We start from the raw sequence: 27,332 nt of genomic DNA, 5'->3' as shown, positions 1-27,332 counted from the left end.
GTAAATAAAGACCAGGCTGTGGGAGAATGGGAAAAATCACTAGGAATCGGACCTCTTTCAAATTCTGCCACCTAGGATCTGAGTGACGGAAGCTCTCTGGGCTTTGAGGGCAATGGTGGTAACCTCGGAGGACTGTGTTAACCCCCTCGGCACAGTGCCTGGCAAACAGTAGGTGATGTTGGAGATGAAAGTGGGGCTTTCTGGGTTTTGCAGGGGTCTTAGAACGAGTCCCCCAACCTCCCTGAAGTCTGGTGTTCTCTAAATACAGGAGCTGTCCATTGTACAATGCTGCTGGACAATCAGTCTTTTTTTTTAAGATTGACTTTATTTCTTTAAAAGAGAACAAGAGAGAGAGAGAGAGAGAGAGACAGTATCTAGCCACTGCTCATTCCCCAAATGGCTGCAGCTCTGGACGGAAGCCAGGGTCCAGAACCTCCGTCAGGGTCTCCGTGTGGGGTGAGGGCCTGGAGCACCAGGGCCATCGTCTGCTGCTCCTCCAGGTGCATTAGCAGGGAGCCGGATGCGAAGTGGAGCAGTAGGACTTGACCCAGTTCTCTGATATGGGAGTAGGCATTCCCAAGCATTACTGCACACACGGTATGGGGTTTTAGAGTACCTGCAGAAAGGACAGCAGGAGTGGAGTGGGGTGAAGCACCCTGAGTCCCAGGGAGGCCCTGGTGGGTTCAGGGGAAGATCTTGCCCAGCCCAGAGTGAGGCCCGGAGTCACTCCAGCCAATGACCAACATGCTTGAGTGTAGCTTGAAGAAGTCATCCTTGTCCGGCCCTGTATCATTGAACTCAACTGGCAGGTGTCTCCAGGCTAGAGAGGATGTCTTTCAGAAGCTCTACTGGTGCTGTGCCCTGAAGCCCTCGGGACCCCAGGCTCTCCCAGGTGCTAGCAGTTCTCTGGTCTTCCCTGGAACTTCTGCAGATCCTCAGGTCCGAAGGAAGCAGGCAGCAGCTCCTGGACTGTCCTCACCACATATGTGCCATCTGGCTTCGTCATGTACACGTCCCAGTTGGTGCCAAACTGGAAAAGAGGCAAAGACTGCGTGAAGGAGGTGGTGTGGCTGGGAAAGTGGAGCAGCCCTGGGTTAGAGTCTGGCTGTTTCCCTTCTTTGCTGTTCCAGCCCACAAGTCTGGAGCCAGACTTCATGGAAAAGTCATATGCCTGTTTTGTTTCACACTGGTTACTGCACACACGGTATTTCATTCCCCCTGTGATTTAGCTGTTACTTTTAAGCCCCATGAGAAAACGGAGGCCTTGCAAAGCAGTCAGCAGAGACAGCGTGTCTGCTAATCTGTCTCCTACACCATGAGCGGTGCTGCTTGAGGCTGTGTCACCCCAGCAGAATGGCAGCTCTTCAGGGAAGGGGTCTTAGAGGCAGGCACCTGTCTGGGTGGGAGGGCTGGTAGGAGGGGCGTTCCACCTGCTGTATGCGAAGCATGAAGGGCATCTGCCTGCAGCGGGTGCCTGGCAGCCAGCGGGCACTCAGTCCATCCTTCTGACAGGTGACACTATTGCCAGGGACTGCTCGGGTGTGCAGCTGCTGCTCCTCTATGCTTCTGTCTGAGTCACCGGGTCCTTAGCAGACACAATCAGTCTTCTGGCTCTTTCGGCTTGGCAGGCTCTGCCTGGCAGGGTGGTGGGATGCTGAGCCAGGTCCCCAGCCCCCAAGCCTCAGTTCCCACCATTTACATTCTGGTTGCAGTTTTGCCTGCCATTCCTGCAGCAATTTTTTCACGCGGCCATTCACTCTCACTTGCCAATTTCTAGTGTGTTTGGGGAAGAGAGCGATGAGCAAATGAATCACAGCTGAGGACTTGGCACCATGTTCCTGGCTTCCTTAAGTTGACCTTAGCCATGGCTACTCTGTTGGACAGAGCTCTGCGAGCCGGGCCTGGTCTGCAGTCCTGGCAAGAGGTCAAGCCGGCTGCCTCTGCTTGCTTCCCAGCATCCTGCCCTGCACGGAAGTCAAGCCCCAGCCTCTCTGCTTCCGGTAGGTAGCACAAACCCTGGGGAGTCAGCAGTTTCTAGACATTATAAGCCCAAACCGACAACAGACAGGAGTGACTGTGGGGAGCCGTGCAGTTGGGTCGGATGGCATGGGTGTGTGATGAGCACCGCTCCTCAGTTAGCAAGGCTACAAGGAGTTTCTGACTGCGTGGCAAGGCCCGGCAGAATGTCTCTGGTCACCTCATTGCTGCCTCACCCCATTGTATGGACACTCAGTCACCTCTCTGATGTTTCAGAGAGACATTCTACATCTCTCTGATGTAGAATTCTCCTGAGGTTGTTATTGTTTTTCTGCTAATGTGAAGTGATTCCTGTAACTGGTATGACACCTCAAATTGATCAATCATGTTATGATAAAAACATCTTTAGTGACATAAGGCTATGACACACAGCTAAAAGTATACAATAGTACAATTGAGCCCACAATGTCTCCAAACATCCTGTTATGTGCCCACTTTTGTCCTGAAGTTTGCCCTAATATAAGTAATGTTTTCCTTAAGAAATGGCTTGATAATATCTTGGAACAGATGGCAATCATGAAGTTATGTGCCTCGAACTGTTACAACACATGATATGATGCATTTTAGTTTCTCACCACAGAAAGCAAAAGTATATGGGGCATCTTCTAAAGGGAAACAAATGTGAACCCCCTCAAAATGGCTTAAAATCTCTATCTTATATTGGCACTTCAGTTTATAAAGATAAAAGGAAGTTTCTTGTAAAAGCCCTCTGTAGATTGGCTGAATTGCCTTGATCCCTTTCACTGCCCTTTAACAAAAGAACAAAAAACAATTGAATCAGCACTAGGTGAAGGTGATGGTAATTAATGCATGATTTGATTATAAGATTTAGCAAAGAATCTATGTTATATGCTTTTATAAAATCCTTTTATGATCTTCTAATTCTGTACTCTTAATATTCTAAGCAATATTAGTTTGTGTTTAGTAAAAACTGATTTTAAATATAAGTAAATCATTTGTCACTATGTAACTGCATACACTGCCAACCGTGGAGTTCCTGGCTTCAGCCAGGTGACTGCAGGTTCCAGTGAGTACTGATTGTTGAAAACATTTTCCTTAAGATTGTTTTTTGTATTTTCTTAACCATGATGTAAAAATGAAACAATTGGATATTGTGCAAAAGCTTGTGATAATTTGTGTATAAATAAAGAAGGCAACTTTTCTGAGTTGTCCATTATGAGCATCAAGCCATAGTGGTCCGTGTCTTATCTCTTCTTCTTACCGTCTTGCCGATCCATGCATCCTTTGCAAGCTCTCGAGTCAGCCGGAGCTGGTCTCCGGCAAGTGATGGCATGGAGGAGGCCGGAGCTGGCTCGGGCTGGGGCGTGGGGGTCACTGACCTTCCTGAAGCCCAGCGCCTCTCAGAATCCACATGGTGGAGACATTCAGAGCAAGATGCTGCATTAGAGGGCAGAGACGGCTGGCGGCTTCTGGGAGGTTGCACCTCTTGGGGCACACCTGTGAGTTCCCCTCCAAACCCAAATGTGCAATGTGCACAGGAACTCTGGAATCTTCCATGGGCCTCAGATCTAAACTACCCTCTTGTCTTGCCTGCTTCTTTATAATTTTTTTCAATTATTTTTTTGTTTCCTTTTTTTTATTATTATTAAGAATCATTTATTTTTAATTGGAAAAGAAGATTTACAGAGCGAAGGAGAGACACAGAGAGAGATCTTCTGTCTACCAGTGGCCCCAGTGGCTGGAGCTGAGCTGCTCTGAAGCCAGGAGCCAGGAACCTCCTTGGGCTCTCCCATGTCAGTGCAGGAGCCCAGGGACTTGAGCCATCCTCCGCTGCTTTCCTAGGCCGTAAGCAGGGAGCTGGATCAGAAATGGAGCAGCTGGGACACAGATCAGAGCCCATGAGGGATGCTGGCACAACGGGTGGAGGACACAGATCAGAGCCCATGAGGGATGCTGGCACAACGGGTGGAGGATTAGCATACATGCTGCTGCGCCAGCCACTCCCAGTTATTTGGAATGGGGTCAAATGAATCTGGCGCTGTAACTATTTCTAAGAGTATTGTTCAGTCCCCTTATTGGTGGGATAAAAGCTCTCTGGCCCACATGCCGTGGCTCCCCCACCACACCCCGGCCCCTTGGGGTCTCCATACTCCTTCCCATACTCACTGTCTACATGGGAAGCCTGCTGCTTCCTCAGAAAATCCCCCTTTCCACATCTCTGTTGTCCACATTTCTACTCACATGTCATCTTCAAAGGCTGCCCCCTCCTGGCCATCAGAAGCAGGGACTGGGACAAGCGTTGTGGCACAGCGCGTTAAGCCCCGCCTGTGATGTTGGCATCCTGTAGTGGAGTGCAGGCTCAAGGCCTGGCTGCTCCACTTTCGATCCAGCTCCCTGCTGATGAGCCAGGAGAGCAGTGGAGGATGGCCCGAGCACTGAGACCCTGCCATTTGCATGGGAGACCTGAATGAGTTTTAGGCTCCTGGTTTCAGCTGGCTCAGGCCTAGTCACTGCAATTATTTGTAGAGTAGCCAGTGAATGATGTTTTTCTGTCTCTCTCCTCTCTGTAGCTCTTTCAAATAAATAAATAAATCTTTTCTTGTTTAAAGATTTATTTATCATATTGGAAAGACATATTCACAGAGAGGAGATAGAGAAAGATCTTCCATCCATTGGTTCACTCCTCAGGTGGCTGCAATGGCTGGAGCTGAGCTGATCTGAGGCCAGGAGCCTCCTCCAGGTCTCCCACATGAATGAGGGGTCCCAAGGCTTTGGGCCATCCTCAGCTGCTTTCTCAGGACACAAACAGGGAGCTGGAAGGGAAGTGGAGCAGCTGAGACAGGAACCAGGACCCTGATATTAAATCCTGGCACATGCAAGGAGAGAATTTAGCCACTGAGCCATCATGACAGGCCCAATAAATGAAGAAGTAGGAGGAAAAGGAGAAAAAAGACTGGAAAATTTCATCCTCCCACTAGGGACCCAGCAGTGGAAGTCCAGGAGCTGCCAGCATGCCACCTTTGTGCCAGGGGCTCCACTCCACTGCCGCAAGACCCAGGCAGCCACTGACTGGGAGTGAATGGCCCATGTGTGTTCCAATAAAACTTTATTTACACAAACATGGGTTTGGCCTGCAGGCTCCCCCCTTCGCCCCCCGACCTGGAGTGTTCCATGTGAGACCCCCAGCCTGCGCTGCCCTGCAGGGTGAGCTCTAGCAGCACCAGCGCTCAGGGCCTGGGGCAACATCCACGCAGGCTCAGCACAGGCTGGAGGAGTGCAGGGACGCATGTGACCTCAGGCCTTTGAAGCCTGCCACCAAGTGAGCCGGACTGGCACTGCGCCTGCAGGCTCCCAGTGGCCCCCACAGCCTGGCATTCCAGGAAAGGGGCAGCAGCTGCTTACCTCTCTCATGACCTGCCTGCAGGCCCCGCATGGCGAGATGAAGTCATCCTGCTGGTCACTGCAAGAGCAGAGCAAACTCAAGTCAGGTTCTCGAAACCAGCCCACCGTCAGACCCCCCACCCGGCCCTGAGCTCCCAGACACTGTGGGAGGTAGATGGCTGTGGCCAGGTAGATGGTGTCCGCCTAGTCTGCCCTGTAGCCCTGAGGCAAGGCATCTGCTGGAAGATAGGTCTGAGGAGCAGGCACTGCCTTGGGACCACAGCCCCAGGATGTAAAGGCTAAGGGAGAGAGAGTCTGTGGCTTATCCCAGCGGGTCACAGAGTTCTCACTTGCAACCAATGCAGTAAGGATCCCGGAGAGGGATGCGAGCTCTGTTTACAGAGAGTGTACTTCCTGGAGGAAGTGACATCGGGTACAGTCCTTGGAGAAGGAGTAGATTCCTGCAGCCCCAGGCCTGTCTGTGTTGTAGGCACATACATAAATAGCATGTGCAAAGGCCCTGGGGCATGAAGCAATTAGATGCATGTGACTCCCAGAGCCATGCCAGCTGCTGGGCTCCAGCGAGCTTGGAGAAGAGCAGCTGACAGCCAAGGGCTACCTCTGAGAGCGTCAGTGTTAACTATGGGAACCTCCATACCCACTGGGGGGCCGTAGGGTAAACCAGCAGCCACTATTGGCTTTGCCCTTGCACTCTTTCTGAAAAACAAACAAACAAAAAAAACCCACAAGCCATTATGCAGATGTTGGGTCTCTGCTGGCTTCTCTGTAAGTTATTACGTGGGCCTTGGGGTGTGGCGGCCCCTCGGGGTGCCTTTTCTTCCTGGAATGTGAATGAATCACATGATGCGTTCCACAGGCGTGCAGCAAAGGGCACAGGAGTGCAGACACACGTGAGGCTCTGGTGCTGCTGCTGAACAGTCTAGAACGTTGTGCACAGGCGGTGGCTGCTGGCGCCACTTACCGGCACTCATCTGCTTACAGACAGGCTTTATTATCTTTCCAGTACTTTGTCCTCGATCATTTTATTATCGATTGTGCGTTTTGCACACTGCTCTCTCAGGGGCCGTGTTATACATTAACAATAACGCTCACCTGGCTACCGTGTGCCTAGAATGTGCCAGGCCTCCTGCAAAGCAGCGTCTCATTTCGGTGAACAAGTATTTATTGAGTATGTACTATGCGCCAGGCACTGTGACTGGCACTGGACGTGCAGTGTTGGGGGGGAAAGCATGCATACACAATTCATCATGCTCGGGTGCTTATACACCGGTGAGAAGAGCTGGGACCCAGCAAATGTGGCTCAAGTACAGAGAGACGGGCCAGGGGGAAGACAGGAGGAGGCAGCGTGGGGAGAGCGGGACAGGCTGCTAACCTGATTAACAGCCTTTTTCCTGTGTGTGCATGTGGGTGTGTGAAGGGTCCCATCAAAAACCGATTCTGCCAGGACGCCGAGGTGGTTGGGAGGCTAGGTGTGGCTTCTCCCCTTATGTCCCCCCTTTTCCCAAGCTATGGGAAGGAAAAAAGAGACTGTGGAAATAACGGTCTCACCCACCTTCCTGTAGCCCCTGACACTTTGCACCCTAATAACCTTTGCAAAAATCATAAAAAACAAACAAATAATAATAATGGTTAACATCCTCGCCTTGCACACCCAGGACCCCATATGGGTGCTGGTTCATGCCCCAGCTGCTCCATTTCCGATCCACCTCCCTGCTTATGCCCTGGAAAAGCAGTCAAGGACGACCCAAAGCCTTGGGAGCCTGCACCCACATGGGAGACCCAGAAGAGGGTCCGGGCTCCTGGCTTCAAATTGGCTCAGCTCTGACTATGGCAGCTGCTTGGGGAGTTAATCATCAGGTGGAAGATCTTCCTCTCTCTCTCTTCCTCTCTGTATATCTGACTTTCCAATAAAAATAAATAAATCTTTACAAAAAAAACAAAACAAAACAAACAAAAAGATTCTGCTCCATGGAAAACTTGGGTCCCCTCTGGGCTCCCAGCTTTGGGGACCTCTTCCCAGGACACCCACTGAGCCAAGTTAACCCTTGTGTAGGCCCCGGTCTCCCAAGGGTTAACTCCACAGCTCAGCTGTTTCTCAAAGGTGTAACAGGAAGGGCAATCATGGCCTGATACATTTAGCCCATGGCTTGACTGCAATTTCCCTCCTTCCTGCTTCCCATTTTTGCACGTCCTGACTGCAATTTCCCTCCTTCTTGCTTCCCCTTTTTGCACGTCCTTGGGGGAGCTTAGGTGTTGCTTAACCATTGGGAAGATCCTGGGAGGGGCCAAGCAGACTATATAAGAGAGTTCGACTTTGAATAAAGGGCTTCACTTCACAAGAATGAGACTCTGTGTGTTGTGTGCGTTGTCTGTCTTGTCTGTGTCATAAGCCTAGTCCCTCCGCTCGGCTCGGGGTACGTGGAGACGTGGGTGTTGCTCACACCCTTGCAACACCCAGGTGACAGTTGTGGCAACCTGGTGGTCCCGCTTTGGGGGCTGGGCGAGGCACTGCATCCTATTTCATCCCACCCAGGAGGGTCATGAGCCTGCTCTGGGTGAGACAGGCCTGGGAAATGGACCGCAGCAGCCTTGTAGAGTTCCTGACTGTGGGGCCCTTGCTGCCTGCAGGGGAAGCCAGGGTCTACATGGTGGGTGGCTACTCTTGGGGACTGTGGTCAAGGATACTGGAGTTGGAATGGAATCTTTGTGAAGCCTTGGAGGATCTGGTCCCTGCACATGACGGCCCACATTCCTGTGAGGTTTTCAAGGCTGCCAACAGTGCCGAACATGGGAACGTTGGACTTGGCCCAGACCTTGACCGTCACAAACTGCAAGACGGTGCCTCTAGGCACCATGGCTTTGGGATTAGGTGCATGGACCACATCTAAGGATTTCTACCATATATTAGCTAGGCACATTCTAAGGCCCCCTAGGGGTGTTAGCTCATCCTCAACAGCCCTGGAGGGGTGGAGATGTGCAGGTGGCCACGAAGGGAAGCAGCTGGCCCAGGGCCACAGGGCAGTCGGGCCAGGAATGGCATTAGGAGCCTGTATGCTTGGCCTCCACAGCATACACCAGTAGCTGCTGTAGCCTTGGAACAGTGGCTTTGATCCCTGCTGTGCTGGGTACCAGGTGCTTCTCAGACGCCCGCAGCAGGGCTATAGCCCACCACAGAGCAGGAGCTGAAGCTAGTCTCGCCAACCCTGGGGGCGTTTTTAGCTGGCCACTCAGCACTCTGCCCAGGGTGAGCTTTAGAAGGGGCAGGTAAGGACACTGCAGCCTGTGAGCTGCCTGGTGGAAGCCAGGAGCGTGAGAATCCCTTTGGGTCTGCACATGTGTTCTGGGGCCCAAGCACTGCTGCTTCCTTTCCCAGGTGCCTTAGCAAGGAGCTGGATGGGAAGGGGAGCAGCCAGCAGTATGCCTTTGCAGCTGTTAGGGGAGTGAACCAGTGGATGGCAGATCTGTCTCTCCCTCTCTGTAACTCTGCCTTGCAAATATATATTGAGCTAAAAAAAAAAAAAAAAAAAAAAAAAAGAGAGAGAGAGAAAAGCTGCCCGAACCAGAGTAAACACTGAAAGCCAGAATGCTCAGGCTGTATCAGGAAATTTCCTCCACATTTCTTTCTCCCTCCCCACCTTCCTGTCACTTCCCTCCTCCCTTATCCTGCCTCCTGCTGGGCATTCATGGAATTCCCTGCTGTGACCTTGCTCACACTCTGAGGTCACTCTTATCAGCTTTGATGATTGCATAGGGGCCCCCCAGGAGGCACGCGCATTTCTTCTGCCTGCCAAAGCCCCACCCTGGTCTCTGCAGTCCTGTGCACCTGCCTAGGGGACAGCCTCCCACCTGAGTCATTTCAGAGAGGCTCTCAAGACTACTTAGTCCCCGTGCAAAGTTAACAAGACTCTTGGCAGTTCCCATTTATCCTCTGGGTCCACTCTCCCCTTCTAACAACTCATTAGTGCAATGATGACTGCATTCCTGGCTCAGCATGCCAGTGCTGGGGGGATGGCAGAGGAGAGCAGAGAAAGGCAGGTTTATGTAAATAAAGACAGTTCTAATGACTGCTAGCAATACCCAAGCATGTTTCCCAGCAGGTGCTGGCCAAGAGGGGAAAAAGCCTTGACTTGGATATTCTTGCCAGGGAAGGCCGGTATGCCATTCCACCCCCCTCCCCCCATCATTGGCTTTGGCCTCTATGTCCCCAGAATAGCACCATTTTCTTGTATCAGCTTTGAAAATGAGTGATTCTCCCTCACCCGACCCCTTTCAATTTCCTACAGTGCAATCTGCACACTGAGCCCTGCCTGGTTTTACAGAACATTCCTGAAACTGCCAAAGAGAAGCCAGGACAGACCCTGGTCATTGCCACGGCTCTGGGCAGCTGGGCCCTTCTCGTACACTGCAGGCTCCATCCGGTTACTCGGAAACAAGCCCTGGACAGGCAGGAGCGTCCAGAGGTGTTGGCCGGCTCTGAGGGCTCCCTGAGGGCAGAGTCCATGTTCTACTTATCTCTTTGTCCCCTGCCTTCAGCCCAGGGGCCTGCCCAGTGCCTGGCACTGAGCAGAGGTGTGGCAGATGAGTGAGTGGATGGACAGCAGGTGCACGGAGGATCAGGACTGGAGAGGTTAGTCCATACTGTGGCAACAAAGCTATCCCACTCACCTGGCAATGGCGATGGCCCTGAAATCCTGGCACCCTTCGGAGATGGCCTTATGGATGGCGGTCCGTTCAGCACAGTTGCCCAGGGTGTAACAGGCATTTTCTACGTTGCACCCTAAAAAGAGAAGGGAAGCTCGGGGGTATATCCAGCAGAACCACTTATTCCAGGATAGGGAGGAAATGGTCAACCTCACATAGTCGGGAGAAGGGGATGGCTTTGGGAACAGCCGCAGTGTAACAGGGATGATTAAGCAACCCTACCACCCCCGCAGAGGTCAAGGCCAAGGAAGGACTGAGGCCAGAAGCTAAGTGTTGGGAGTCATGCCTGGATGTCCCATTCCCCACCACATTCACTGTGGAAGTTCTAACTTCCAAAGTGATGGTGTGAGGAGGCAGAGGCTGAGTGGCTTGAACACCCCAACAGGGTGTTCAGGATAGTGCCCTTACCTGGGAGGTCCCAGAGAGCTGCCTTGTGGTAAGAAGGTGCCAAATGTGAGAAACTGGGGTCCTCTCCAGCCTCCAGATGGGTAGGAAATAAACTTCTCTTCTGTAGAACCTACCTAGGTATGTTGCTGTGGCAACCCAATGGACTGGGAGAGATCTCAATGCCAAGTGTAGACCTGTAGTGTATTGGGGTTCAGCCAACGCTCTATGGGAGTTGCATTGCAAAGCAAACTGTCCACAGCCAACAAGAGACTCCCAAGCTCTGTGGGAGGTTCTCGTGACCTTGCAAACGTGGGGGGGCAATGCTGTGGCTTCCCAAGGGGGCCCAGCCTTTGGTGAGGAAGACACCCCCTTGGGTCTGCTGTTTCAGTGTCATTTCTGGGACCATCATGAGCCACGGCCTCTCCCAGGCCTGACCAGACTGGCTAAGAAATGCTTCATTATCTGAGATGAGGCCAAGAACAAGTGAGCTGAGCTTTCCCTTGGCCACCAGGATGTGGCAAACGACACTTGTCACATGTTGTTGCCTGTCTTTGATCAGGGCAAGGCTATTAATGGTTTCCTGGTATTCACTTCCTAATTCTTCCATATGGAACTTCTATTCCAAGGTGGGTGATCACATGGCTACTCGGAGACTGTATTTCCCAGACGCCTTTGCAGTTAACTTTGGCCACGTGATTAAGGTTTGACCAAAGGAAGGTAATCCAAAGTGATACGAAAGATGGAAGATTTATAATTACATTCTTAAATTTTGTTGTTAAAATTTATTTTCATGTATTTGAAAGGCAGAGTGACACACACACACACACACATCTATCACTGATTCACTCCCCAAAAGCCTGCAACAGCCATGGCTGGGTCAGACCAAAGCCAAGAGGCAGGAACTCCATCTGAGTAGAAGGACCCATGAACTTGAACCATCACCTGTTAACCTCCAAGGGTGTACATTTTAAGGAAGATAGATGGGAAGCAGAGGCGGGAGTTGACTCTCAGTCCTTCCAGCCTATCTACCCTCCAATGCCCACCAGCTTGGTTCCTGCGTTGACACCTGCTCCTCTGTCCATGGTTGCTGGCATGTCAACCACCCAGATGCAGTTGAGACAGGGGACAGAGGGCCAGCATGGTGCCGCAGCCCTGGATGTGCTTTCCTGCACATGAATAGTGAGTCATCTTGTGGCTGGAACCAACCCCTCCCTGTTCTGCCTCGTTGCTAGAACAACCATAGCTGAGTGAATAAATGAATGAGGCTCTCTTGCTGCCCTGCCAGACTCTTGATCCTGGCCCCAGGTGACTCCCCTGGCTCCACTCTGGCTTGTTCCCAACCGTGCTGACCTCCTGCCCCTGACTTCTGCCTCTCCTCCCAGCAGGCCCGCCCTGGCCCTACCTCAAGCCTGACCCATGTCCTAACAGACATGATTCACACAGCCCTGTGCCTTGCCTATGGTTGCTGCAAGTGGCCCAACCTCCAGGGACCACTGCGCACGTGTCTGCATGCTAGTAGCTCAGAAAAGCTGCAGAGAGAACCTTTCTTCCACCAGTCAAGGAGTCATCGTGGGGAGCGCATGTGCCTGCCCCACTACCCACACTGCTTTGCAGAGAGCAAGCCCTGGGCTGGTCCTGGCCTGGCATCCTTTATGCCGTCCTCTGACAACCAGGGAGAGGAAGGCGCAGCACCAGCATTTGTAAAATGATGACAGGGAGAGATTTCTTTCCTCATGGCTGCACGCACTGAAATTCAACTCCATTGCCAGCGTTGTGGTGTAGTGGGTTCAATCACCGCTGGCATTCTCTGCGAGTAGTTCAGGCTCCAAGTTCAGGCTTCCCCACTTCTGACTGAGCTCCCTGCAAATGCTCCTGGGAAAGCAGTGGAGGACAGCCCAAAGTACTCGGGCTTCCATACCCATATGGGAGACCCAGAAGAAGTTCTGGGCTCCTGCCTGGCCCACCCCAAACCGCTGTCTCTGTATGGGGGGAATGGAACAGCAGATGGAAGATCTCTCCCTCTCTGTCACTCTTTCAAATAAATAAATCTTTTAAAAAAAAGATTTATTTTTAACATTTTTATTGGAAAGGTGGATATACAGAGAGGAGGAGAGACAGAGAGGAAGATTCTCTGTCTAATGGTTTACTCCCCAAGCGGCCACAATGGCTGGTGCTGCACCGATCTGAAGCTGGGAACCAGGAGCTCTTCCGGGTTGCCCACGTGGGTGCTGGCTCCCAAGGCTTTGGGTTGTCCTCAACTGCTTTCCCAGGCCACAAGCAGGGAGCTGGATGGGAAGCAGGGCTGTCGGGATTAGAACCGGCGACCACATGGGATCCTGGTGCATGCAAGGCGAGGACTTTAACTACTGTGCTATCGCGCCGGGCCCTCAAATGAATAAATCTTTAAAAGGAATAGAGAAACTATATTCCACTGTGAGGCACAAAGAGGGTGGGCACCTAATCCAGCCGCATGGAGTTCAGAGGTGGGGCCTTGGATGGAAAAGTTATCAGGGGAGGTCCCCAGCAGTCCTGGGGACTCATCAGCGGGGGTGTTCCAAAGACATGCAGACCCTGCCTCCTGATGCAAGATGCTCTGAGCTGCCCCTGGATGCTGCCAGCAAGCAGGCCGCTCCCAGAAGGGCACCGAGAGCATGCCCCGGCTGAGGCGTGGGCTGCCCACACAAGCCTGCTTTCTGAATAAAGGGGCCAGCCTAGCTGGTGTTGGGCATCTCCTTGCGGACCACCCGCCCACCCGTGAGAATGAACTGCACATACTCGGGGAAGACTCCAGCACAGAGCCCGGCACGGCAGCTCGGCAGCTCTCTGTTACTGTCACTGCTTTCTTTAAAGATTTATTTGTGGTTGTGAATGGCAGAGTGACAGGTCAGGAGAAAGGCAAAGAGTCAGATGGAGAGCGAGAGCTTCCAGAAATCAGGACCCTCGTGTGGGAGACCTCAATACTCATGCCGTCTTCTGCTGCCTTCCTAGGTGCACTAGCAGGGCGCTGGGTGGGGAGTGGAGCAGCCAGGACCGGGAACTCGAATGCTACTATATCAGGTGACAGCTCACTTCCTGCACCACGACACCAGCCTCCCTTCCCCCACAGTGCGTCCTCACGGACTGCGTGCAAGCTGAGGCCCTTGCGCTGCAAGGCCTGTGTGGCCGGTCCTGCCTTTTCTCACAGCCACCAGGGCCCTCCACGATCTGGCGCCAACCTGCCTACTTCCGACCATCCCTTTCTTCAGTCCTCCAGACCCACCGTCCCGCCAGCCACTCTCCAAGGACGCGGAGTGCACTCCTGCCTCAGGACCTTTGCACTGCTCAGAGTTCTCTCCTCTGTAACAAGCTGCTGTTTTGGACTTGGCGCTGGGCCCCTAGCAGACTCAAGCTAAAGCTCCGCTGAAATCAAAGCCAAGTTGTTATCTCAACTTGCAAGCTAAAAGGAAACGGCCGAGTTCCCCTGAGACAGCAGCCTCGCTGGGCTCGTGCTCAGCTGGCCCGTGCAGTGGTTTGCACAGTCACCAGGACTGAGCAGTCACTTCTCTGGCACCTGCCTCCCTGCCCCCACCTCACAAGGAGAGGGACCTTCAACTGCTAATATTTGTTCTTTGTGGCTGCTTTTCTCCATCCTTTCTTTGTATAGAAAACCAATCTTCTCGGCTCTGCTCATGGGGAAATGGATGCCTTTTATGGAGTGACCTGTCATTGGAGTCCACGACCGATGGTAAAACCAATTACGATGTCCAAGTAACCTCATCCCTCGATACCCTGTCTGTACACAGCTCACTTAGGCCTGAGCGCAAATGTCACCTCCTCAGAGAAGCCCTCCCCGATTACTCTGTCTAAAAAGGCACTCTTTGAGAAGAGCGTCCTGAGGAAATCAAGGTGCTGCCCTCTGACTAGACAAGGGGCATTGCTCACTTCAGCGCTCCAGCCTGAGGTGCCAACTAGGGTGGCTAGAAAGTGCAAGTGTAACGTTTTGGCCTTGCTCGAGGAGAAAAGGAAGTGTGTGGCCGTGTGCTGTAATCACGGACGACCAGACCAGACCGTTGGGCTCTGCCTCCCTGGGTCACAGGCCCCGTGGAGGAGCCCTGCTCGCTCCCGGGGCTGCCTACACTGACTCTGAAATGCATGCGGGATGCTGGACCGGCTGGGTGGGATCCACAAGCACAAGCCTGGACTACCCTTCCCAGGATGAGGACACTCGCAGCAGGAATCACGACCTTGAACCAGGTTTCTATCCTGCAGGCAGCCCTGGGGAGCACCATGCCTGCATTCTGAGACTCAATCCAGACACCATCCTAGACCCATTTTACAGAGTGGAAAAATGGAGGCTGGTGGCAATGAGCCGGGCCGCATACCCTGCTCTTGTGCTCTGAGGTGTTTCCAGGAGGCTGTTTTGAAGGGTTTGGTGATTTGGGCAGAGCTGGGGCGGGATGGCATCAGTATGGGCAAGGAAAGTTCTCCTGCGTGGCGAGTGATTTCCACACTCTGAGACAGAGAGGAGCCCCACCCCTGCAGCCCCCAACTCGATGCAGCGGTTCGGGATGGGAGTCCAGGAATCCTCGTGCTGACGTGCAATGGCTGAGGCCTGGGATCTGGGGTCACGTTGGCAAGTCTCCAGACTAGGGGAGGGCCCCACGTGTGCCCCCGCAGCCCCTGCAGCCCCTGCACGGCCTTCAGCCCCATGCCCCTGCCAGACACCCCTGCACAGGCCCGTGAGGGCAGTCAGAGGTCTCAGCAGAGCTCAGCTTTACAAGGAGCCAGCTTGGAGGGGCAACACGGGAGTGGGGGAGAGGGGAGGAATGAGGGGTCTCCTGCTCTGGGGAGGTGCTTCCAGTCAGAGAAAGGAGGCCAGGAATGGGGAGTCTGGGAGCAAGGTGGTGGGGTGGAGATGTACACAGAATCTATTGAACGGTTGTAATACTTTCAACAGGAAGTCAGTCAGGAAGTGGGCCAACTTGCAGTGTCTCTTTCATGTGACCAGAGCTGGTCCAGTACTGCGACCTTCTCCCCTCTCCCCCTGCCCCGAACGGCAAGTGCAAAGCGTGAGAGAAGGGAGCGAAACCACTGCCCCAAGGTCAGGGGCTGCCGCAGGGACTACACCCCCCCTCGGGGGAGGTGCCTGTCCAGTTTGGAACAGCCACCTTCACTGCCCTCGACTCTTTCCGGGCCCTTTCGGCAGCATGTCCCAGGCTCGGGATGGTTCCACACATGGACCCTCCACTGTACCCATGTGCCAAGGGGCTGTCTACAAACAGCCTCTGGCCTGGGTAGGCCCGGGCAGCCACTCCTTCCCCGGCACACTCTTGCTGCTTTCCTGTCCTTCTCGCCCCATCCCGGTGTCCTCATCTGCTCCCAGGAGCCCTTACTGTTTTGCTCCTTCCCTCTCTGCACTGCCCCCATCTCTCCCCCAAAGCTGGCAGTCTGTCATAGGTTTTAATTATCATCCTGGGTGGCCCATCTGTGACTGGCACCAGGACCTGGCCACGCTGGGCAGGAACAGAGGGAAAATGAGGGTAGCTATCAGGCTGTGACTGGGCACACCTGTGCCACCAGCACCTTTGAACTCAGCTCAGAGATCCGGCCGTGTCATTTCTGCCCGCGGTCATTGCCGTATCAGCTGCCTTTAAGTGCCACCCCCCATCTTACTGCCATAGACCGTTCTCTTTTGCAGCTGCCCTCACCTTCTGTCTAGGGAAGCTCAACTCTTCTGTTTGTTTCCACTCCCTCTAAGCACAGCTGCAGCCAGGGGCAGAACAGGCCGGGCCTCCCCTAGCCTGCTCAGGAGCTGCAGGAGCTCTGCCTATAGGAGGAGTCTGCTGAGGTCAGATGTGCTGGTCAACTGGCCCAATCACAGTACCCCATCAGGACAACCGCGATTGGCCCGGAAACATGCCTGTAACGGAAGATGGACTAATCAGAGCTCTTCCCTGCAATTTTTCCATGTGGGTTTGGTGGGGAATAATTTTCTCAGGGGCTGTGAAGTCATGCTCCCTGATACCCAGACAGAGCTGGCCTGCAGGGTAAGAGGAAGAAGCCAGCAGAACCCAGAGGTAAAGGAAGGCTCCACATCCGGCTGCCCCAGCCAGGATCCTCCCTAACCTGTTCCCGCTTTGGTGGGATCCTGTCATTTCTGGCTAGTGTGTGTGTGTGGGACAAGCCTCATCTCCCTTACCCCGGGAGGCGGCAGGATTAGGAGCTGGTCTCTACACATGGGGCTCCCTGAGTGTTCGACCCGTTTTAGGGATTCATGCGGTACTTTGAGCTCCTCACGACACAGTTTCTTGCTTTCAGCCAGGTGCTGTCATGCCCTGGGACACGTGGCTGCAGACCCTGGAGCCCGCCCCCTTCATGCCTTCCATCCCAAGCCTTGTCCCTTGCTCCAGGAACCGTATCTCCTTTCTCTGTTCCACTTGCATCCATCCATGCATTCAATGGGCCTTAACCAAGCAGTGGTAATGGGCCAGGAATGTGCCGACATCACGGGCAGGTGGTGACCCTTGACGCTGTTCCGCCAGCCACAGTCCTCCTTGATTTCTTAACGGTCCCCACGTGCCATCCTCACATCACTCTTAGCACCATGCCCTGACTCCCTGCTTCCCACGTCATTCAATCTGATGCTGGGCCTCCAAAAGTCTCCAGGCAGCAATGAGGGGTGCAGCCAACATGGATAAAACACCTTGTGAGCACTCACCCACTTGAAGCCTGTGCAGACCGAGCCAGACCTGGCTCCCCAAACTCACACAGATGTTTGAAGCCCCCAGCCTCATCGAGATGGCTGATGATGAACGCCAATGGCTTGCGGGTTAGGTGGAGATTGACATAACCCTGGTGGGGTTGGAGGAAGGTCCTGGGGGTGGACACTAGGTCCCTAGGGTGTGGCCTCTGAGGTAAGCTTGGTCTGGCTTCCCTCCCTGCCTCCTGGCACACCTCCTTGGCACCTTCACGGTCACTGCCTGTCTCCACCTGACAGATACTGTCAGAAGAAACCTCCTCTTCCCAAGAAGCTCCTTCCTTATTACTTTCTTACAATGACAAAAAGCGGATTAATTCCAAATCTCGCATCCAGCCATGCGATGATGACACACCAGGCCAGGGTTGCCAGTCCAGGCAACCCCACCCACAGCAACCCTGACAGGAGATAGGTGAGGACCAGAAGGCGGAAGGGAACAGAACAGCAGTGCCAGGAGTCAAACCCAGGAGCCTCCAACCCTGAGCCTCCCTAAGCCCTCATGGCACAATCCTGTATGGACGATGCCAGGCCCTTTCCTGCCATCAGCGTAGGCCATGTTCCTGCTCATCTCGGCTTAACCTGGAGCTACATGGCCTGGGCAAGGCAAGGGGTCCCTGCCCCCTGCCATGCTGATAGCCCTGGCTCCTGGCACACAGTATACTGGCTGCTGAAGGAGCAACAGGAGAATATGCAGCACCTGAGCTGGGCTGCCTTTTTATTTATCTATTTATTGGAAAACCAGAGTTACGGAAGAGAGGAATGGGAGTGTGTGGGGGGCCCCTCCATCTGCTGGCTCACTTCCTCGGCCAGCTGGGTCAGGCACCCCTGCAGCTTCCTCAGTGACGCCACAAAGCCGTTCCCCTAGACATCTCTTGCAGGGATCCCCGTGGTTAACAGGTATAAGGTTTAGCCTTATTTTAAATCAGCTTTTCAAGAAAGAAAAGACCAGAGCTTGTTGGAATGTCGGACTCCTGTTTTGGGGGCTGTCGACCAGCTCTCTGTCCCCACAGGACACTAATCTTTTGATGCTGGAAAAGCAGTCAAGAAGAGTCACACTACGCGGCCCTCCCTCCCACCTCCCCAAGAAATAGAATAGCACAACCATTGCAACTGCTACCACTGGGCCCCACTGCCTCCTCACTACACTCAGCGCCCCTCAGCAAGTCTTGAGGCACCTGATGGAACCAGGGAGGTGCTTTGCAGCACTAAGAGCTCAAAAGTGCAAAGATTCAAGCCACAGCCCCTGCTGGGACAAGGCTGGGGGAGGCAGGTTCATAGCCTGGCAGAAGCCCAGCGGGGATAGTCTGTAAGGGTTAACTCCCACAGCAATTCCCTTCCTCTCCCGGGGGATCCCTCAGGCAAAGTTACTTTTCCTGATTGAAGGTGCTGGAGACCCAGGCCACCAGGCAAAATATCAACACACTAGACATGACCACCACCGGAGCCCTTGCAGATGCGCTCTCTCCCCTTCCCCACCATGGCATGTCCTGGATAGCCTGAACGACAATGTCCCCAGCTTAGCCAAACAAATTTGACTTTTGGTGTTCTTCCAAACCAGCCAGCCATAGGAAAGGAGTTCAGTGGCTCAGCAGCAGCCCAGCTAGTCCTCCCCGCCACCTTCCCAGCCTGTCACTCACTGCTGACCCCATGGACCCTTTCGGCAGGACCCACCTGCATCCCCTTTTGTCATCCCCTAGCAAGGTTGAAAGCAAGACCTTGACCTTGTCATATGCCCTCTATGGGCCTCAGTTTGTTCATCTAAAAATGGGTCTAACACCTAGGTCAGGGGTTGGAGGTTAGGACTTGCTGTGTGGGAGCCTTAACCAGGAGCCTTTCACAGAGCAGGTTGCCAAGCTATTAATCCCCTCTCCCAGCACACCAGTATGCCCCTTTCTGCTTCCCTGCAAACCTCCTGGCTGTCCCAGTCTTCTTAGAATCACTGGTGCCCGGATCGAGTTTCCCAGCGCGATGAGCCTTTCTGTGCGTCGCCGCCTGTCCCCCTCCCTCACGCAGGCTGCCAGAGAGAAGGGACCCCGAGGCTCCCGCCCTTACCCGAGAAGATCCTCCCGTCGCGGGTGAGCAGGGCCGCGCCCACGGGGAAGCGACTGTAGGGGCAATAGGCCGACTTCTTGGCCTCCAGGGAGCAGAGCAGCAGCCGCTGAAGGTACTCCGGCTCCAGCGCGCCGGACCGAGGCTCCCGGGCCATGTCTGTCCGCGGGTCGGTAGGTGCAGGCGCAGAGAGCAGAGGGCTGGGCCGGTCGGGGATATACCGGCAAACTGGGCGGGTGGCTCCTCCCTCGGGGTGTGTCCGAGGGCTGGAGGGATGAGGGCCGGCGCTGGCCAGGGAGAGGAGCCGCCCACTTCATAAGGGCGTGGAGGGGAGCCCCGGCAGCGCGTCCCGCACGGAGGCAATGGCTGCGCCCGCGCGTGCTTTTAGGCCACCTTCCGTCCTCCTGCTGGGCGACCGCCTCTCTCTGGCTCTCAGGTTGATGGAGCTCGGCGTGGAGGGTGAGAGGGCGAGGCCCAAGTCCGATTGAGCGGGCAGGAGGTTGGAGGGGTGGATGCCATGCTCGTGGCGCCGGTGTCGGGGCACAGAGGGAGTGGAAAGCCAGCTTGGAGAATGCGCCGCTCGGGCCAGGTGGGATGTCGGAAAGTTTTGTGGACATGTAATGCGTGCCTGCGTCTCTTCCTCCCTATTCTGGGAGCATTGAGGGAGGGGCTTTCTGGATGTGGGAGTTCTCCCCCGACAGTGTTGCACACAGGTGCAGGGCAGGGTTTCTCTAAGCTGCCCTCTAGGAAAAAGGCTAAAACTCAGGAAGAAGGCTAAAACTCACGTGACAGGGACTTGGGACCAGTGCAGGTGCCCCTGCTGGCCTGCTCCCAGGCCTTGTTTCTGCCTTCCATTGTACAAAAAATTTGCTTTGTTGAAAATCTCCCATTCTGGGGAGGACACAATTGGTTAATCCTTACCTTCCAAGCAAAGGGATCCCATATCACTGCTGATTCCTATCCCAGATGCTCCACTTCCCATCCAGCTTCCTTCTTGCGGCCTGGGAAAGCAGACAAGGCTGGCCCACATCCTTGGAACCCTGCACTCATGTGGGAGACCCCGAGGAGGCTCCTGGCTTCGGATTGGCTCAGTTTTGGCAGTTGTGGTCATTTGGGGAGTGAAGCTGAGGATGGAAGAGCTTTCTGTCTTTGTAAAACTACCTTTCTAATAAAAAAAATTTTTTTTCCCATTTTGTTACTATTTTATGATACAGTTCCATAGGTTCTGGGATTTCCCTTACACCTTTCCCAAACCCCTGCTCTCCGCTGATTTCTTTATATTATTGCAATAGTGTAGTTCTTCATAAACAGTCATAAGTCCATCATTGTGGGCATGGGCAATGGCAGAGAGTCCAGCATCCTATTGTTAACATATAGTTAACAGTTTCATGGGGAGTCCATCTTTGATCAGGAAGTAGAGATGCATACTGCATTGTATCCTCACATGTAGATATGATCGTCTCCATTACACAGTTACTATATATCCTCTAAGTGAAAAGCCACAATACAAAATCAACAACAGCAGGAAAAAACAAGTTAACAACACCCTGAAGTTAAATAACATGCTACTAAATGACTAACGTGTAGCTGAAGAAACGAAAATCAAGAACCTTCTTGAAGAAAATGATGCTACTCTATGATCTATGAGTCATTGAATGATTTAATCAGAAGAAAGTGTTTTGAAGAGATGAAACTAACCGAAAACATCAAATCCCATGCAATATAGTTTCCGCTGATTTTTGTTGGTAAAATGTGTCTCTTCTAGACAACAAACGATGAATTTTGTTTTTTAATCCAGTTTACTAATCTATGACATTTGATTGAGTTTAAGCCATTTACATTCAGGGTTAATATGTATGGGTGGTACTTTGGTCCTGTCATTTTAGGAATGGGTTGTTCATTGGTTTAGTTTTCTGTTGTCATTTTACTGGGATGTTCTTCCCGTTTGCCTTTGGTTTTGTTTGGTGCTATTCCTCTTCTCTGTCAAGAGAACATCTTGAAGTATCATTTGTAGGGCAGGTTTGGAAGAGGCAAATTCTTTTAGCTTTTCTTTGCTATGGAAAAATTTTATTTCATTTTCAAAGACAAAAGAAAGCTTTGCGGGATGTTATCCTAGGCCGACAATTTTTTCCTTTTAGAATCTGGACTATGTCATTCCATTCTCTTGTAGCCTGTAGAGTTTCCTGTGAGAGATCTCCTGTGAGTTTAATTGGCATTCCTCTATGTGTCAACTGATTTTTTTCACGTGCACATTTAAGGATCTTTTCCTTATGTTTGATTGAAGAGAGCTTGATGATCATGTGTCTTGGTGAAGATATCTTTTGGTCAAGCCTGTTGGGAGTTCTGTGCCCCTCCTGGATGTTGTTGCTGCAACCTTTCTTCCACTTTTTGTTGGAGCAGGTCCCAGGATTAGAGAGACACCAGGTGTCCTATATAGCTAGGTTGTTGTTGGTGCTGATCTTGCCGGAACCTGTTGGACGTTAGGTCTGGGTGCCACACGGACCTATTTTGACCTGTACAATGCCACAGTTGGTATTATTTTCCTGCGGACCAGTGCAATCCACTGAACTCAGTGAGTTCTCACGAGTTCAGCACATGCGCAGTTCACTGTTGTCCCCTGCAGTCCTAAAGCTTTTGCCACAGTGTACAAAATGGTGCCTGACGTACCACTACTAGAGTTCTTGATCTGCTGGCCATCAGATCTGAGGGCTACCCAGACCTGTCTTGGGTGGAACCTGTAGAATGCCACGTTGCTGCAGTTCACTGAGTCAGAAATGAGTTCACTCCCAGCTCAGTGTATGCTCAGTCCTTTCCCTTGCCTTTGCCTCCTTAGGCAAAATGGCGCCCAATTTGGCTCTAGGGGGCTGACTGGGCTGTGAAATCCATGCTGTTCTCACACTGCCTGTCTGTGATCTGCTGCTCTGTCTCTGCTCCTGGTCAAATCAATCAGTCCAGCAGGATGGACGGTTCTTTGTCTAGGTTCACCTCCCAAGCTCCCAGTGAAAGTCCCTTCCCACCTGGTTGCTGGTGGAGTTCCGGCTGCCAGTGGAGTTCAGATCGCCCGTTAGCTGAATGCCGCTGGAGTATCAGTCACTGCAATGCCACACCGTTGTATCCACTGCTTTCCTGTGTCTGTCAGTCTCCAGGTACCCCTCTGCTGTTGTTCTGTCCTCTCCTATTTCCTGGAATGTGTCCTCTCTGCTTCATCCTGATTAAATGTTTCTCTATCTGTTTAAAGGTGTCCTTACCCTATTCCACCATTTTGATTCTCCAGTAAAGAATTTAATATGAGAAAATGTCAATTAAAAACAAAAATATCAAAATCCATGAAATATAGTTTTCGCTGATCTTTGTTGGTGAGATGTGTCTCCTGTAGGTAACAGATAGATGGGTTTTGTTTTTTAATCCAGTCTATTAATTTGATGTTTGACTGATGGTTTAATCCATTTGCATTCACAGTTAATATGAATAGGTGGTAATTTTGTCCTGTCATCTTAGCAATGGGTTGTTCATTGATTTAGTTTTCTGTTGTTATTTCACTGGGATGAAATAACACATTATTTCTTCACATTTGCCTTTGGTTTTGGTGGACGCTATTCCTCTTCTCTGTCAAGAGAACATCTTGAAGTATCATTTGTAGGGAAGGTCTGAGCTTTTCTTTATTGTGGGAGAATTTTATTTCATTTTCAAAGACAAAGGAAAACTTTACTGGTTATGTTATTCTGGGCTGACAATTTTTTCCTTTTAGAATCTGGAATATGTCATTCCATTCTCTTCTGGCCTGTAGAGTTTCCTGTGAGAGATCTCCTGTGAGTCTAATGGCCATTCCTTGCACAGCGTAACAAAGGCTGTGAGACTAGAGGGACAGCATTGAGCTGTACATGTGTTAGGCTGGGAGTGAACTCACTTCTAGCTCAATGCATTGCCTAGATCCCACAGGGAAAATAATACTTACTTTGGCATCCTACGGGTCAGAATAGGTCCAGATGGCCTTTAGTCCTAACAGCTGGCAGGTTATAGGAAGATCAGCACCACCAACAACCCAGTTATTTAGGACACCTGGTGTCTCCCTAATGCTTGAACCTGAAGTGGAGAAAGCTTGTGTAGACAACGGTGCAGCCTCAGCACAGTGTCACAGGAGGTGGAGAGTGGTGAGCCAGGAGCTGGGCATACGGAGACCATGGTGGAAGTTTAACATGAGAATCCAAACCTGGAACTCACTGGAGGGAGTGGCACAAGTGATAAAGAGCCATGTGCCAACCACAGTAAGTAAAATCGCATTGTAGACCTGTGGGTGACACAGCTTAAAACCTGCCCCAAGAAGAAGACTCTGCTAACCAGAAGTACAATGACCAAGAGCAAAAGAAGAGACAAAAGCACAATGAATATTACTGAGGACTCCCCTGCAAAGAAGCAAAACCCTTTCCTAACTTCTGAGTTAACTGAGGAAGACATTGATAAAATGGGGGGTACAGAATTCAGAAAACTAATTTTTTTTTAGGATTTATTTTATTTTTATTGGAAAGGCAGATATACAGAGGGGAGAGACAGAGAGGAAGATCTTCCGTCCAATGATTCATTCCCCAAGTGAGCGCAACTGCCGATGCTATGCCGATCTGAAGCCAGGAGCCTCGTCCGGGTCTCCCACGTGGGTGCAGGGTCCCAAAGCTTTGGGCCGTCCTCGACTGCTTTCCCGGGCCACAGGCAGGGAGCTGGAAGGGAAGCGGGGCTGCCAGGATTAGAACCAGCGTCCATATGGGATCCCAGGCGTGCAAGGCGAAGACCTTAACCACCGTGCCACCGCACCGGGCCCCAGAAAACTAATTTTAAAGCTTCTGATCAACAATGAGAAGCACATAAATTCAAGGAGTTTAAGAAATATGTCACACAGGAAATAGCAGTACTGAAACAAAATCAAACAGAATTATTGGAAATGAAGAACACAATGGAACAAATTAAAAATTCAGTGGAAAGACTCAATACTAGTAGAATGGATGAGGCAGAAGAAAGAATCTCAGAATTAGAAGGTGTTTCTTGACACAATGGGGAAACAAAAAGCTGGAAGCAGAGCTGGGTCAAGCTAAAACAACAACAACAACAACAACAAAAGCATTCAAGTTAAGATATACTATTGAAAGGCCAAAGGTAAAAGTTATAGGAGTTCCGAAAGACACAGAAAGAGAAGCTGGCCTTAAAAGTGTATTCAATGAAATAATAAAAGAAAACTTCTCTAACCTGGAGAAAGAATTGAGAAACAGAATACAGGAGGGGCAGAGAACTCCCAACAGAGTTAACCAAAAGTAATCTTCACCACGACACATGATAACAAAGCTCTCTTCAGTTGAAAATGAGGAAAAGATCCTTAAATGTGCACATGAAAAAAAAATCAATTGACACATAGAGGAAAAATAAGTAAATATTTATTTAAAAAAAAGAGAAAGAAAATGTCCCATGCTGTTCCCACTTGCCTTGCAAGTCCCATTTTCTTTGTCCCTCCTTTGTCCCTCTGACTCTCATAGGCCGCTCTCTGTCCAGCTCTCCAAGAGCTGTGTACACACCAGGAATCCGCCTAAGTTCTCTGAGGGCCACCCTCCCAGGATCCACAACTCTGCTTCTGGTCTGTTGAGTGACTTTTTCTCTCCTTCCCTTAGGGAGGGGGCAAGGCTGAAAAGGCCATGCTGAAGCAGCCACATTGAGCCCCAGAGTCAGGAGTTAGGAGGAAGAGCAATACAGCTGAGTATTGCTGTCCTGCAGCGATGGGCTTGGTACATGGAGCAGATAATAACACGCGTGGACTCTGACTGATGGTCAGATAGGGTCACATAGGGTAAGGGAGGAGGTATTGAGCTTATCAACAAACCCATCAACTGTTTCTATACTTTTGTTTGGAACTCTTTTGTTTTGTATATCCCACCAAGTGTTCTCATTCACATGCTGTCCACTCAGCTGTTCTCATACAAATGATATCCATTTAACTATAGGAATGGTACCCACTCAGTTGTTTTCATACAAATATTATCCTATCAATTGTAATCCTGTGCTGGCTGACCTTCTAGGGTCACAATGTCCTACAACTGAGGAACTTTTTCATCTTACCCAGAATCCAAAGTATCGCAGCTGGAAGGAAGCTTTGGGAGGCTGGAGTAGAAAGAATCAGAGCACTCCAGCTGTGCATCCACTCCCTAGGTGTCCACAGTGACTGGGAGAAGACACAGAACCCAGTCTAGGCATCCCACGTGGGCAGAGGAAGCCCATTACTTGGGGGTCTCTGCTGTCCATCCTCAGCAGGATGCTGGAGTCAGGGAGCATCCTGGGCATGAGCTTCTCCACTGAGACTGAACGCGTGCCTCCCTCGCCTGTGGATTCTGGGTTGGCGGTGACAATCGAGTTTGCATCTTGGCTTCACCACGTGCCATGTACACCGCCTTTGGCAAGTCATTTGTCCTTCATGGCCTCCTTTTGTCGTGTCCATGGTGGGGGCACAGCCCCGAACACGGGAGAACAAGAAATTTGGTGTCAAGTAGGCCTGGTTGGAATTCTGGTTCCCTTGTTTCTTAGCCCAGGGAGCTTGGGTGGGTCACACCACTCACCTTCCTCATCTGAGAAATGGGTCCACTTGCAGAGACACTGTGAGGATTGAATGAGATCACATGTGTGCAGTGAGCCTGGGTGGGGGATCTGGAATGATGTGGCATGAGAACTCCTGGCACTCCTCACCAACTCCATTTTGCACCTTTGGCCCCTGGAGCAGCTCAAGGGTTCTGACTTAACACAGACCAACCATCAGCAGCTTGCGTTTATTTCCGCTTTTCAGCTCTAAGAAGAGAAAGGATTTCAGCAATATTGATTATCAAGGACCAAAATTCCCACTCTGTACCCCAGGCTTTCTGTCTGGGAGGGAACCCGCTCAGAGTCCCAATGTAGGGGTCCAGGGACCCTACGTTCACTTTTTCACTCAACAAACAGTTTACTTGTAATAATTAACACTGAGGTCTTTCTTCATGCCAGGCCCTGGCCCATGTGCAGTATCTGAATGATTTCATGTAGCCCACATCACAAGGACACGTGTCATTTTTGCCAGGTTTAATCAAGTAAAGGCATTTGAGCTAACAAGAAATGGCTCTGCAGCTGGGATCAGCTCACCATTCGCAGCCTGGCTCTCACTGGTCCCAGGACCGTTGGGGGAGTTGGCATGATGGGCTGGCAAGGGCTGCAAGCCCTAACATCAGACCATCAGTTGCCATCCCACCACACCCAGTCAGGACGGAGCTCCGCCTGTCCCCAGCCAGAATCTCCTCCCATTCTGTTCTTTTGGCCCTCTCCCATCCGGGTACCCAGACCAGTCAGCTCACGGCAGTGGCATGCTGCTATCACTTGCAAAGGAGGAGCCTCCCATGGTGATTGGAGTTTTATTCTGCCTTGGAAGGTTTCTCATTTCTTTTAGGGCAAAGTCTTTCTAGGAGACAGGCAGGTGGTCCAGCAGGAGCCACGCCAGTGCTCCACTTTTCTGCTGAATCTGTGGGAAGGTCGGTTTTTCCCGTTGTCCTTGCCAAGCGAAGCTGTAACTGTTGCTGACAGCTGCCTTCCCCCTGCGTAGAAGAACTTGCTGGCAACAGGAAAACAGGAGAATGCAGAGAAACAGAGTCCCCGGGAAGAGCCTCGGATGACAGGAAGCAGAGAAGAGACTGAAAGGAAGCGTGGGTGTTCCCACTGGACAAAGTGGGTGTCTCAGTTACAGTCTGCGCTTCTGCCAGCCTCCCCTGGAAATCACCTCCAACTTGGGCAGGGCGTGGCAGGACATGCTTGGGACCTCTCAGGCTCAACCTTGGCTGGGCACAGGGGCGTGCTCAGTCAGGCATGGCATGAGAGGGGGTTAAGACCCACAGGATCACAGCACGCTCTGACAAGGTGCACCAAGTATGAAGGATCCCCAGGATCAGCAAGAAGATGAGCAGGCTGTGAGCAACGCAGGCTAAAGGCAGCTCTCAGAAGAACGAGTCTTCAGATCTGGTCACTTAAACATTAAGAATGTTTATTCCGGGCCAGGCATCTGGTACAG

The 27,332-nt window shown here is 51.8% G+C and overlaps 1 protein-coding gene across 1 annotated transcript; it reads right to left on the bottom strand.

Annotated features, from left to right (window-relative positions):
- Nucleotides 1-350: 350 nt before the first annotated feature.
- LOC121167573 (cytidine deaminase-like) lies at nucleotides 351-19,482 on the bottom strand. Its single transcript, XM_040997051.1, has 4 exons — nucleotides 19,277-19,482; nucleotides 10,066-10,177; nucleotides 5,401-5,458; nucleotides 351-1,030 (listed from the first exon to the last, which is right to left on the bottom strand). The coding sequence occupies exons 1-4, from the start codon at nucleotides 19,428-19,430 to the stop codon at nucleotides 896-898; spliced, it is 459 nt and encodes a 152-aa protein (XP_040852985.1). The 5' UTR covers nucleotides 19,431-19,482; the 3' UTR covers nucleotides 351-895.
- Between the last annotated feature and the right edge of the window lie 7,850 nt (nucleotides 19,483-27,332).

The sequence above is a fragment of the Ochotona curzoniae genome, unplaced genomic scaffold, assembly GCF_017591425.1.
Source record: "Ochotona curzoniae isolate NIBS_2020 unplaced genomic scaffold, NIBS_Ocur_1.0 patch392, whole genome shotgun sequence".
Taxonomy (NCBI): Eukaryota; Metazoa; Chordata; class Mammalia; order Lagomorpha; family Ochotonidae; genus Ochotona; species Ochotona curzoniae.
This window is presented reverse-complemented; position numbering and strand designations above follow the sequence as displayed.